Source organism: Pristis pectinata, chromosome 25 (genome assembly GCF_009764475.1).
Source record: "Pristis pectinata isolate sPriPec2 chromosome 25, sPriPec2.1.pri, whole genome shotgun sequence".
NCBI classification, from domain to species: Eukaryota; Metazoa; Chordata; class Chondrichthyes; order Rhinopristiformes; family Pristidae; genus Pristis; species Pristis pectinata.
The window spans coordinates 4,410,492-4,423,512 of NC_067429.1; the positions used below are offsets into that span (position 1 = coordinate 4,410,492).

General features: G+C 46.1%; 1 protein-coding gene across 2 annotated transcripts in view; it reads left to right on the forward strand.

Moving 5' to 3' along the window:
* The first annotated feature begins 5,893 nt into the window (after positions 1–5,893).
* socs7 (suppressor of cytokine signaling 7) overlaps positions 5,894–13,021 on the forward strand; it is a 65,660-nt gene continuing 58,532 nt past the window's right edge. For both annotated transcript variants that reach the window (XM_052038734.1, XM_052038735.1), the window contains exon 1: positions 5,894–6,940. In XM_052038734.1, the coding sequence (XP_051894694.1) occupies positions 6,033–6,940 (908 nt within the window). In that variant the 5' untranslated portion in view covers positions 5,894–6,032. The remainder of the gene's footprint in view (positions 6,941–13,021) is intronic.

A 13,021-nucleotide genomic window follows, 5' to 3' on the forward strand; every position in this document is an offset into this window, starting at 1 on the left:
AGAATAAGGATAATGGTATCTTGACACTCCAAGTCTGTCTTTAATTGAAAGAAGTACTCTTGTTACTTCGAATTAACAACCATTTTCCAGTATCTTAGAGAGAGAGATACTGAGGCTTGGTGTCAGCAATGCCTGAATTGGGATGCTGGATGCGATCCCTCCCAATTGGATGTGCACCAAGAGTCAGCGAGCTGTGTGATTCAATTGCTGTTGTGCACGATGGAAAAAAAATAGCTGCCCATGCAACTGAATTTCCAGGCAAGTAATTTGTCTAAATGATGGAGACAGTGGAAGGAAAACTTCATACTGTCTTTTAGCAGATAAACCAGAACAGATTAAAGTAAAGATGTTATTCCATCCCATTGATCACAAGGAGAGAGAATTATACCATATCACAAAGCCATCAAATGAGCCCCTGGAGAAGGCACTGGATGCACTACAAGCACATTTCAACCTGCCTAGAAATGAAACAGTTGACTGTTACCAATTCTTTAGTCATAATCAGTAGTAGGGAGCATCCTTTGATGCTTTCTTAAAGAAGATGAAACTGTTGGCAGATAATTGGAAGGCCTTGCTCATCAAAGATCAGATTGTTTGTAGAATCTGGGAATTCAGCCTAGGAACATTTGGGAAAGAGTGTGTGTGATATGGATTGGAAAACCATTTCCACAAACAATGAATAATGAAAGGAACATTGAAATCTTATGCAGGAACAGAAAAGTCTCAGATTCAGGGCATCAGTTTAAGGATAATATAGCAGGTGCCAAAGTCAATTCTGTGAATGGAAGACCTACTCAATGTACCTATGCAAAGGTGTTGGTGCAAGGAGCAACCCTTAACATTTCAGCTTGACTCCAAAGCAACATGTAATTTCCCCATGAAGCAAGCGATTGATCTCAAGGAGGTGCAGTTAAAACCAAAGTCAAAGTCAAGTTTATTGTCATATACACAAGTACATGTATGCACAGGTGCAATGAAAAACTTACTTGCAGCAGCATCACAGGCACATAGTATTGCAGACACAATACTCACAAGACATACATAAATTATACAAAAATTATACCAGAAAGAAAACAATTAGAACAAAAAAAAGCAAAGTCCATTGTAGTGCAAAGTGGTCAGAGTGTTGTTATACTAGGGTTGTGCAGGTTGGTTCAAGAACCGAGTGGTTGAAGGGAAGTAGCTGTTCTTGAACTTGGTGGTGTGGGTCTTCAGGCTTCTGTACCTCCTGCCCGATAGGAGCTACGAGAAGTTGGCATGGCCCGGATGGTGGGGATCTTTGACGATAGATGATGCCTTCTTGAGGCAGCGCCTCATGTAGATACTTATGGTGGGGAGGGATGTGTCAGTGATGCATTGGGAAGAGCCCACTGCTCTCTGCAGCTTTTTATGTTTGTGCATTTGAATTACCGTACCAGACCATGGTGCGACCAGTCAGGACACTTTCAGCAGTACATCTGTAGAAGTTTGTCAGAGTGTTTGGTGACAAGCTGAACCTCTTTAACCTTCTAAGATAGTAAAGATGCTGGTGCACTTTCCTTGTGATTGCATCTATGTGCTGGACCCAGGTCATCCAATATGTAAACATCCAGGAATTTAAAGCTGCTGACTCTCTCCACCACCCATCCCGCAATGTAGACTGGCTCATGTTTGTCCTCCTTCCCCTTCCTGAAGTTAATGATCAGTTCTTTAGCTTTACCAACATTGAGCAAGAGGTTGTTGTTGCAGCACCACTCAACCAGGAGTCCTATCTCGCTCCTAGACGCTGACTCATCACCACCTGTGATTCGTCCAACAACAGTGGTGTTGTCGGGGAATTTGTTTATGGCTTTGGAGCTGGTCTTAGTCACACGGTCACGTGTGTATAGGGAGTAGAGCAGGGGGCTAAGCACACAGCCTTGAGGTGCACCCATGTTGATGGTCACTGAGGATCACAGGTGTCACATGCTGTCTACGTGCAACAAGACTCCACCAAGGCTGTCTGGTAGATGGTGAACCCAAAGTATCAAGAGGGACATGATGTCAATTTCATCACAGTTATCATGCCCAACTTGAAATCATAATCATCTGCATTGTACATGCGTCTGTCAACCCTCATTGCTTCAGCTCATTTGCAAATAACGGCCACTGGGTGAGTGAATGGGCATGACCTGGATGAAAATGGAACTCTATCCAAGGAGGCTGACAGTAGGTTCAGCAGAAGAGGGGACAACTACTGAGGGAAAAGGGAGGTGGAAGGGTAGAGGTGAACGTGAACCAGAATGGTGTACTGGTAAGAAAGTGGCCAACGTAATGTTTACAATATGACCCTACCAGAAAGAAATTTAAGTTACTTTTACCCGTGTTGTAAAGGTAAATTACTAAATTTAAAAAAAAATAACTTATACTGACATGTCATCTTTACACAGTGAAATGTTCCTCAGGTACTTCTCAGCAGCTTAATCAAACTGAATTTGGTGCCCTCCCAGAAGTGAAACAAAGACCTGGTTAAAGAGGTACGTTCTAAGGAGGGTCTTGAAGGAAAGGAGATGGGGGTGAATTCCAAAACCTAGGGCCAAGCTGATAGAGCTGCTGCCTCACCGCTCCAGCAAGCTGGATTCTATCCTGAGCTCTGGACTGCCTGTATGGAGCTTGTGTGTTCTCTCAGATTTCCTCCTACATCCCAAAGACATGTGGGTTGGTAGGTTAATTGGCCACTGTAAATTACCCCTAGTGTGAGGGTGAGTTGGGGCGGGGGGCGGGGGGTGGGGGGGGTGGGGAGTTAACGAGAAACTTTGGAGACTAGAATGGAGTTAATGCAGGTGTGTGCTTGATGACTGGCATGGATACAATGGGCCGAAGGGCCTGTTTCCATGCTGTAGGACTCTGTAAAGGAAGTATAGAGGCCAAATGTGCAACACAAATTTCTCTGACAGAATTGTGATCTGTGAATCCATATTTTTAAAGATGATCAGAGATTAGTTGAGAACAGGATTGAATTCAGCTTTAGTGGAGCATCACATACAATGATTGGGTGTCAAGTAGGACATAAGAGTGGGTGTCGTTGACGGGATGGGGTGGGGTGGTATACGTGGTGAAAGTGCCTCTGTAGGTAACGCAGCCCAGGATGAATTGGTCTCACACTCTGCAATGTAAGTGAGATTAAAAAATTTTGCTTTTGAGGCTTACTTTTCTACTCCAATGAAAGATCCTATGATTTATAGAGCCTGCACCGAGCTGTTGAATTTTGGCCTCCTGGACAGAGTATTGATTGTGACATAATTTCCTGTGCACGGGAGCTTTTATTATGTAATCTTCTGCACTGTTTTTGTGGGCTTTTCTCCAGCTTTTCATATGGCAATTTATGTTTATATAGTTTGCTTTTTCAGCCCACAGATTTACAAAAATTTCTTATATTATTACCTCAGGGAAGCCTAAAAATATTAGAAATGCCAATGCTCCCCTATCTGGGGAGATCTGATAGAAGTTTATAAAATTATGAGAGGCATAGATAGAGTAGACAGATAGTATCTTTTTCCTAGTGTCAAAGTATCTGATATTAGAGGGCATGCACTTAAGGTGAGAGGGGAAAAGTTCAAAGGAGATGTGCGGGGCAAGTTTTTTTGACACAGAGAGTGGTGGGTGCCTGGAGTGTGCTGCCAGGGGTGGTGGTGGAGGCAGGTACAACAGAGGCATTTAAGAGGCTCTTAATAGGCACATGAACGTGCAGAGAATGAAGGGATATGGGCATCGTGTAGGCGGAAAAGATTAGATGTCATTAGCTTAATTAGTTTGGCACAACATTGTGGGCTGAAGGGCCTGTTAAGTGTCTCTTAAGTATTCTACTTAGGAACTTGATTTTACATCAGATACATTCTTTCCTTTGAAAGTTCTCCTCTCCTCCCATTGGTTTTTTCCTCCTGGTTCTTTCTCCACTCCCATCTCCTCCTCCAGTTCCTCCTCTACTCTCTCCTGTCATCTGTCCTTTCCACTTTCCATTCATCTGCAGCTCACGCTGCACGTAGTTGTTTTGGGTGAGATGTTACACCTTTTCCCTCTCTCAGCCCAACGTAAAAAAAACTCCCATGTCACCACCCTTAAGAAAATGCAGGATGCCAGGTAAACAATAATCCCTCAGGCAGCAATCACACTGACAGATTACCCCCGGCCATTATCACAGAATGTTTTGGGGGAATCTGCAAATTGGCTATCATGTCTTCTACGTTGAAACAGTGACTATAAATGAAAATTACTTCATTGGCTGTAGAATGCTTTAGGCCTTCCTGCAGATTTTAATAAAAACTTCTTTTATCAGCTATTATTTTTATTCACTTGCCACAGCCTGCGACAGCAAGAGTTTAGGTACTTTCCTTGAGGATGTGAGGGTATGTGGAGGTAAAGTCCCTCCTCTATATTAAGGCACACTGCTTGCCTACCTACTTTTATCTCACCTCAAACCCATTCAGCCATCAAAATATTGGTTTATCAAAAACACTGGCCCTACATTTTTCTCTCACAATTTCCCCCTGGATATTGCTATTTTCAAGGAGAAATGGTAACCATTTTCATTTTGATCAGCTGGTGTCAGTGTGAAGCCTTCCCCTATCAGGTTGTGCAGGCTTTGTAAACCTAACCATCTAAACTCTGCTATTCTTCTCCTAATCCATGCCAAATCCTGTTCTCGCTGACTTTGAGGGGGTACATCTCAAATTTTAAAATTCTTATTTTCAAATCACTTCATCCTTTTTTAATCTCCAGTCTTATGACCCTGAAATGTTTCTGTGTTTCTCCAATTCTATCCTCTTGAATTCCCAGAATTGAACAGTTCTGTCGTTGGCTGGGGCTTCACTGCTGAGGCTCTAAGCTCTGCAATTTCCTCCCTAATTTCCACCTCATTTTCCTTTTTAAAAAAGGTACTCCTTGCCGTCTCCTTCTATGACCAAACCTTTGGTCATCTGTTATCTTCTCATGTGGGAAGTATCACATTTTATTTGCCAGAACAACTGTCTATTTACCACATAGAGGTGCTTTAAAAATGGAAGTTTAATGTTACTTTACCTGCAGAGGGAAGCTCCCAGTACTGTCTCAGAATGTGCCATAATTCCAATGTCAATAGAGCACCCTCTACTGCAGTATTCTCAACAACAGCCATCTGGAGTAAAGCGGACAACTTTGTGTCAGTTTTATTTCCCAGTCCCTCACTACAGGATAGATACAGGACTTTGAAGCCATTTTGACAGGTCTCCCAATAGCTATTGGACTGTGCTGGATTCAGACTCCAGAGGCTTGCTTATAAATACCTGTTTCTCCCTCCAAATTCCCTGCAATGAATAAAAATGCCAAATAAGCGATTTCCTTTCAAACATACTAAAAAAATTTAGTGCAAAAGCCTATTAAAAAGTATAGTTATTTACATATAATATCCAGGGCACACAACACATTGCAGCTCTCGTTCGAATCAATTAGTTCAATATTTTAAGGGCTATCAATTCTAACGAAACTATAAACGCCGATTGCCGGTGCAGACAAAATGCAGAACAGTTGAAAATATGACCTTTCAATCTCGGGCCGGAAATTCATTTCGCGTTGGATTGAGGCACCTTGTAGCTTTCGAGCGTGCGTTTTATTTAACATACCGGCATAAGATTTTCATTTTAGTGAAGCAGTGTATTTATTTCAGGAGCGGAGAAATTTGCCTGGGATTTTGTTTCAACCAGCCTGGCGCTCTGACCTACAGAACGTCAGCGCAGATATTGGGGAGGAGATTGCATTGAATTTGCGGAAGTGTTAGTGGGTGTGGTTTTAAAAGACACACACACATACACATATAGCCAGCCAGGGTATTTTATGAAGATTTTGTTTTTTGCCTTGTGTGTCGCTGCAGAATGCTCGGTCCCGGGACGTGGGGAGAGACGGCAGCCTAAGGAGAAAGCGATGGAAAGGGCTGGTGGAGGCGGATAAATAGTTAATGCAATAATCAGGCAGCACAGAGAGAGAGACACACACACACAGAGACAGACGGAGAGCGGGCAGCGTGCGGCGGCTCTGCCAGGATGAATCCGCAGGCTGCAGCGGGGTTTGTGCTGCTGCACGTCGTGGCTCCGGACCTGCAGGAGGGAGAGGCGGCGGCGGCGGTGGGCTCGGGGCTGGGGTTGGGGCTGAAGCCGCTGCCCTTCGACGTGAGCCGCCGCCCGGCCAGGTTGCTGCAGGATGCCGCCTGCAGGCTGCAGCACCTGGAGCTGCCCGCAACAAAGGGCTCCCGGCCGCAGCTGATGGTCTTCCGCAACCTGGCGCCGGCCGCCGAGCCCGCTGCCCGGGCGGTGGGGGGCGGCAGCGGCGGCGGGGGGCCGGAGCGGCCCAAGCGGGCGGCCTCCCCTCGCCTCTGCCCGCGGCACCGCCGCTGCTCGGGCCGGGCCCGCAACCGGCGCGACGAGCGGGGGGTCTCCGACCTGGCGCGGGACTTCGGCGACTTCACGGTGGGGCCGGGCCGGGAGGAATGTCCCGGCGACGGCCCGGGTCCGGGCCCGGGCTGCGAGTGCTCGGGCCTGGGGCTGGCGGGGCCTCGGCCTCCCGCCGAGGAGACCAGCGACGCGGTGCTGGTGCTGGGGGCGATGGAGGAAGCCGGCGCCGAGCTGGAGGCCGAGGCCGGGCCCGGGGCCGACTGCCCCCTCCGCATCCTGTGCCGGAGCCTGGGCGAGGAGCCGCCCGCCGCCTGCCCGCTGCACCAGGAGCCGCAGCCGGGCCCCGGCCCACCCTCCGCCGCCCCCCCGGCCGAGCCCGACGACCCGCTGGCCGGCCGCTCCCGCAAGACCTCGCTGAGAAGCCGCCTCACCAAACTCTTCCGAGCCCGGAGCTGCAACGGCGCGCCGGAGCCCGGAGCCAAGCGACACTCGGTGCAGCTGCAGGGCCCGGCCGGCTGCCCGCTGGACGGGGCCGCGCCGGCGGAGGGCCCGGACACCAGGTACCGCTCGCTGCCGCCGTCCGCTCGTTCACCCGCAGACCCTTCGGGCCGTCGGGGCGCTGCTTGCCGCTGAGCTCCTTCTATCCCTTCCACTGCCTTGTATGATTTATGTTGTGTGTGTTGTCTGAACCCACGATGCTGCTGCAAGCAAGTTCTTCGTTGTACCTGTACTTGTGCACATGACAGTAAACTCAACTTAATTTGACATGATCCACCCCTGAAACCACTGGGCTGAGACGCTCAAGTCCCGACCCATCACCAGGCAGTGCAGTGGGAGTGCAGCACTATTGGTGGCGGAGCTCTTGAACCAAGTTGGTTTATTATTGTCGCATGTACTGAGATACAGTGGAACGCTTTTGTTTGCCTGCTATCCAGGCATCAGTACAATCGAGGTAGTATGAAAGGAGAGCAAGTAACGGGACGCAGGATGTAGTGTCAGAGAGAAAGTGCGTTGCAGGTAGACAAATAAGGGTCATGAACAGATCCCCATCCGATGGACGTAGAGGATGACAGGTATTCCTTGTAGTGTCAACTGTTCATTCCCATTGTGTGGTTATTTAATAGTTGTTTCTTGTCTGTACATCAACTGTTGTGTTTACCACTACATCTCATTGTACGTTGAGGCATTCGGAATGAGGTGGGACAGGTTCCACATAAATGCAAGCCCTTTTTTTAATGGAGGCATTCCTTTGAGTTGTAGTGCTTGTTGGGCCATCACCGGAGGTGGTATTGGTAGCAGGTCACGAATTGAAAGTTATCACAAAGGCTGTGACGGCATTGTAACAATGCCCCAAATCTGTTCAAAAGCATCAGTGGTTACAGTGCAGTTAATAAGGAGAAATTGCTTCCTGTGGCAGAAGAGTCGATAATGAGAGGAAGCAAGTTTAAGGTGTCTGGCAAAGGAAATATCTTTACGTAGTGAGTTGTAATTTGGAACACAGTGCATGAAAGGAAAATAAATGTCGATTGAATATCATTCAGAAGAGAGCAGGATAAAAGTTGAAGGGGAAAAAATGGAAGTGTGGAGAAAGAGCAGGAGGTGGGATTAATTGACACTCTATCAAAGAGCCAGTAGGCTGGGCAGAATGGCTATCCCTGCTGTACATTTCAGTAATTCTCTGGCAAGCCCTGTGGAACAGCTGTGTTGTCATGATGAGTAGTGATCTCATACACTGTCTGCTCGCCAAACAAGCCTGTCACCTGCAGGAATGCTGTAAGATTTCGGCAACGAGGTTTTCGTCTTTAATTCAGCAGAAACTTCTCAGGCTGCTTTTCACAGGATGAAATGCTGGATATACTCAGCAGGTCAGGCAGTGTCTTTGAAGAGACAGAAGTAATGTTTTTGGTTGAGATCTTATTCTGATAAAAGGTCTTGGGATAGTTATCAAACATTTAATGTTAAGTCTGATGACCAAAAACATGACCAAGGAGGAAGGTGTTAAAGCTGGAGAGAGGTGAGGGTTTGGGGATACAATTCCCGGACTTGGCTAAGGACAGAAGAGAGTTGCTCTATTGCCCACAGTTCTTTAAAATCAATAAGTGAAAAACAGAAACTGCATATACTGGAAACACTCCACAGGTCAGGCTGCAAGAGCCTTCGATCTGAAATGTTAACTCTTTCTCTTCCCACAGATGCAGCCTGACCAGCTGAATGTTGGTAAATTTATTATTGTCACATGTACAAAGATACAGCGAAAAACATTGTTTTGAATGTCATCCATACAGATTGTTTCATTACAACAATGCATTGAGGTAGTACAAAGGAAAACGATAACAGGATGCAGAATAAAGTGTCACAGTTACAGAGAAAATACAGTGCAGGCAGACAATAAAGGTGCAAGGTCATAAATGAGGTAGATTGTGAGGTCGAGTCCATCTTTTCGTACTAGGGGACCATTCAATAGTCTTATAACAGCGGGATAGAAGCTGTCCTTGAGCCTGGTGGTACGTGCTTTCAGGCTTTTGTATCTTCTGCCTGATGGGAGGTGGGGGGAGAAGAGAGAATGTCTGGGGTGGGTGGGGTCTTTGATCATGTTGGCTGCTTTACTGAGGCAGCGAGAAGTGTAGACAGAGTCCATGGAGGGGAGGCTGGTGTCCGTGATGCGCTGGGCTGTGTCAACAACTCTCTGCAGTTTCTGGTCACGGGCAGAGAAGTTGCCATACCAAGCTGTGAACCTTTCTAGCATTTTCTGTCTTTAAAATTGGTGGTGAACGAGGCCATGGTTGTAGCATTGTGGAGAGTTGCATAGGTCGGACGTGGGGTGAAGGAGAGGAGAAAAAGAGGGATGAGGTCATAAAAGGGATTTGAAAATGAGAATGGATGTTTTTTGTTAGGCTGCTTTTGTAGAAACTATTTCGGCATCCCAGCTGTGATAATATCAATGAATTGGATTTTTTGTTTGGAAGGGAGTGAATGAAAGAGATTAATGTATCCATTCTCACCCATTTTTGTTAGAAATACAAACTGGTAAACCACCCGGAGACAACTTTCTCTTGAAAGCTGGGTACGTGCTAAGTTGTTAATTAGTTCCCCAGAGGTGGGCAGCAATGGCACCTTGGCATTTATTACCCTAACCAGGTTTGGTGAAAACTGTGTAGTGTGGTACTGGCATCACACATAGGGCACTGTATAGCAGTGGCCTTGGGCTCTTTTTCTTAAGGACATTAGTGAACACTGCTGTATTTTTGCAACAGCTTCTGTACTTGTTTCCTGTAGTGTCAGCTCACCAAGGAGCAGGTTCGTGGAATCTAATTTCATTGCCAGAGCAAGGGTTTTATTAAATTTGATTTTGGAACTGCTCCTGGAATGAGAACTTTTTTAAGGGGTTGGCCACGGTAAAAGTGAGCACAAAGCTGTTGAATTGTAACAATCTACCTGATTTATTAACATCCTCTGAAAACAGAAATCTGTTACATCTTACCTGGTTGAGTCACTGTGCAATTCCAGTGTCAATGGGTTGACTTTTAACTGCCCAATGGTATAATCAAGCAAGCCTGACAGATGCATTCTTCTTCTAAGTCTTAAGGTAATATGGAGAGGGTCCATTTCAACCCATTGTGTCTATGCTAGTTTACTGAGCAATCCCATTTTCCCTCTAACTTGTTCTCCCCACATTCCACCACTCTTCTATATGCTAGGGACAGGTTTATAGTTGCCAATTACCCTACCAACCTGGGAGGAATTAGGACTACCTGGGGGATATCACCACAATCACAACAACACCAGAGGTCAGGATCGAACCTGAGTCACTGGAGTTCTGAGGCACGATCTCTTTTATCAGGGATAAAAGAGGAAACGTGTGCCTGGAGTCAGAAGAGGTAGGGGAGGTCCTTAATGAATACTTTGCTTCAGTATTCACCAGTGAGAGAGATCTTGACATTTGTGAGGATATGAACAACAGGCTGATGCATGTTGATGTGAAGAAAGAGGATGTGCTAGAACTTTTGAAAAACAATAGGATAGATAAGTCATGGGATATATCCCAGACGGGATATATCCAAGGCTATTAAGGGAAGCGAGGGAAGAGATTGTTGCGCCTTTGGTGATGAGGATGCAAAGATCACTGGCCACAGGAGTAGTGCCAGATGATTGGAGGGTGGCAAATGTTTCTTTGTTCATGAAAGGGAGTAGGGATAACCCTGGGAATTATAGATCAGTGAGTCTTGCATCAGTGGTGGGCAAGTTACTGAAGAAGATTCTTAGAGACGGGATTTATGGGCATTTGGAGAAGCGTAGGCTAATTAGGGACAGTCAGCATGGCTTTGTGAGGGGCAGGTCGTGCCTCATGAGCCTGATTGAATTCTTTGAGGATGTGACAAAGCACATTGAAGGTAGAGCAGTGGATGTGGTGCACATGGATTTTGGTAAGGCGTTTGATAAGGTTCCACATGAAGGCTCATTCAGGAAGTCAGGAGGTATGGGATCCAGGGTAACTTGGCTGTGTGGATTCAGAATTGGCTTGCCCATAGAAGACAGAGGGTGGTGGTAGGTGGAGCGTATTCTGCCTGGAGGTTGGTGATCAGTGGTGTTCCACAGGTTCTGCGACCCCTGTTCTTCGTGATTTTTTTTATTTATATATATATATAAATGACTTGGATGAGGATGTGGAAGGGTGGGTTAGTAAGTTTGCAGATGATACAAAGGTTGGTGGTGGTGTGGATAGTGTAAAACTTTGCTGTAGGTTACAATAGGACATTGATGGAATGCAGAGCTGGGCTGAGAAGTGGCAGATGAAGTTCAACCTGGAAAAGTGTGAAATGATACATGATGGAAGATCGAATTTGAAGGCAGAATACAAGGTTATGGCAGGACTGTTGGCAATGTGGAGGTACAGAGGGATCTTGGGGTCCACGTCCATAAATCCCTCAAGGTTGCTGCACAGGTTGATTGGGGTTGTTAAGAAGGCGTTTGGTGTGTTGGCCTTCATAAGTCAGGGTATTGAGTTCAAGAGCTGCAAGGTAATGTTGCAGCTCTATAGAACTCTGGTTAGACCACACTTGGAGTATTGTGTTCAGTTCTGGTCGCCTCATTATAGGAAGGACGTGGAAGCTTTAGAGAGGGTACAGAGGAGATTTACCAGGACGCTGCCTGGATTGGAGAGCATGTCCTATGAGGATGAGTTGAGCAAGCTAGGGCTTTTTCTCTTTGGAATGAAGGAGGATGAGAGGTGACTTTGTAGAGGTGAACAAGATGATAAGAGGTGTAGATCAAGTGGACAGTCAGAGACTTTTTTTTTTCCCATGGCGAAAGTGGCTAACATGAGAGGGCATAATTTTAATGTGATTGGAGGAAGGTACAGGGGGATGTCAGAGGTAAGTTTTTTTTTTACAGAGTAGTGGGTGTGTGGAACACACTGCCGGCAGGGGTGGTGGGGGCAGATACATTAGGGACATTGAAGAGACTCTTAGGCACATGAATGATAGAAAAATGGAAGGCTATGTGGGAGGGAAGCTTTTTGATCTGTATGATTCAGAACCTGGGAAGATTGTAATTTAAAGTTTGGGTGGTTTAAGTGTTGAGTTCTTGTTAGGGCAATGATTACTTCGGCTGAGGTAAAAAGAACTGGCCCATCCTTCTCTTGATAGTTCAGAGATTTGCACAGGAAAGGAAAGCAGAATAAACCTTGCCAAAATAACTGGTAGGGACACGTTATCTTGTTGCTGTGGAAATATAGATTCTCAAATATTTTACAAAATATGAAAGTTAATTAGCCCCATAGCTCATTGGGTATGTTATTTACAGAACTATCAGATACAAGTTGGATTTGGCTAGGTTGATCCCTTCCCCTACAGCCCCACCTTGCTGTCCGTGATCTGCAACCTGTCAACGTTCCACAATTCGGTCTGCCTCTTATGAATCCAGACTCCATGGTGAACCAATGGTCATCCAGCAACACTTTGACATTATCTACTATGGGGAGAGTGGGAAGACAAGGAGGTTTGTTCATACAGCACTGAGCAGGCTCAAATATTAACATCATAATGTTGTCCAAAGAGATTATTTCCAGGTGACAATAAATTGGGTGGCGTTATCATTGAACTGGCCAAGCTGAGTGAATTAGCAAGAAGGATTCCATACGGACAATTGTACAGCCTCGATCGAATGACAGTGTGGAGTAGATATCAACCAGCAAAGTAAACTGGGCATTGCTAGGTCTGCACTCATGGGATACCACTAGTGATGTGCATTACAGCTCCAAGGGGGGTGATTTTTGAAAATCTCAGGCCTTAGTATCACAAGACAAGGGAGCAGAAGCAGGCCATTCGGCCCATCAAGTCTGCTCCAAGGAAGGGGAAATAGAAATGAGAAATGGGGAATGGGGGAAGAAGAAGAAAAAAAAAACTATTCTAATCCCAATTACCGGCCTTATCCCCATATCCCTTGATATCCTGACTATTTAGATATCTATCTATCTATCTCCTCCTTGAACGCCCCCACTGATCTGGCTTCCACTGCTGTACGTGGCAAGGAGTTCCACAACTTCACCACCCTCTGGCTAAAGAAATTTTTCGTCATCTCTGTTTTGAAACTGTACCCTCTAATTCTAAGATTGTGCCCTCTGGTCCTGGACTCTCCCACCA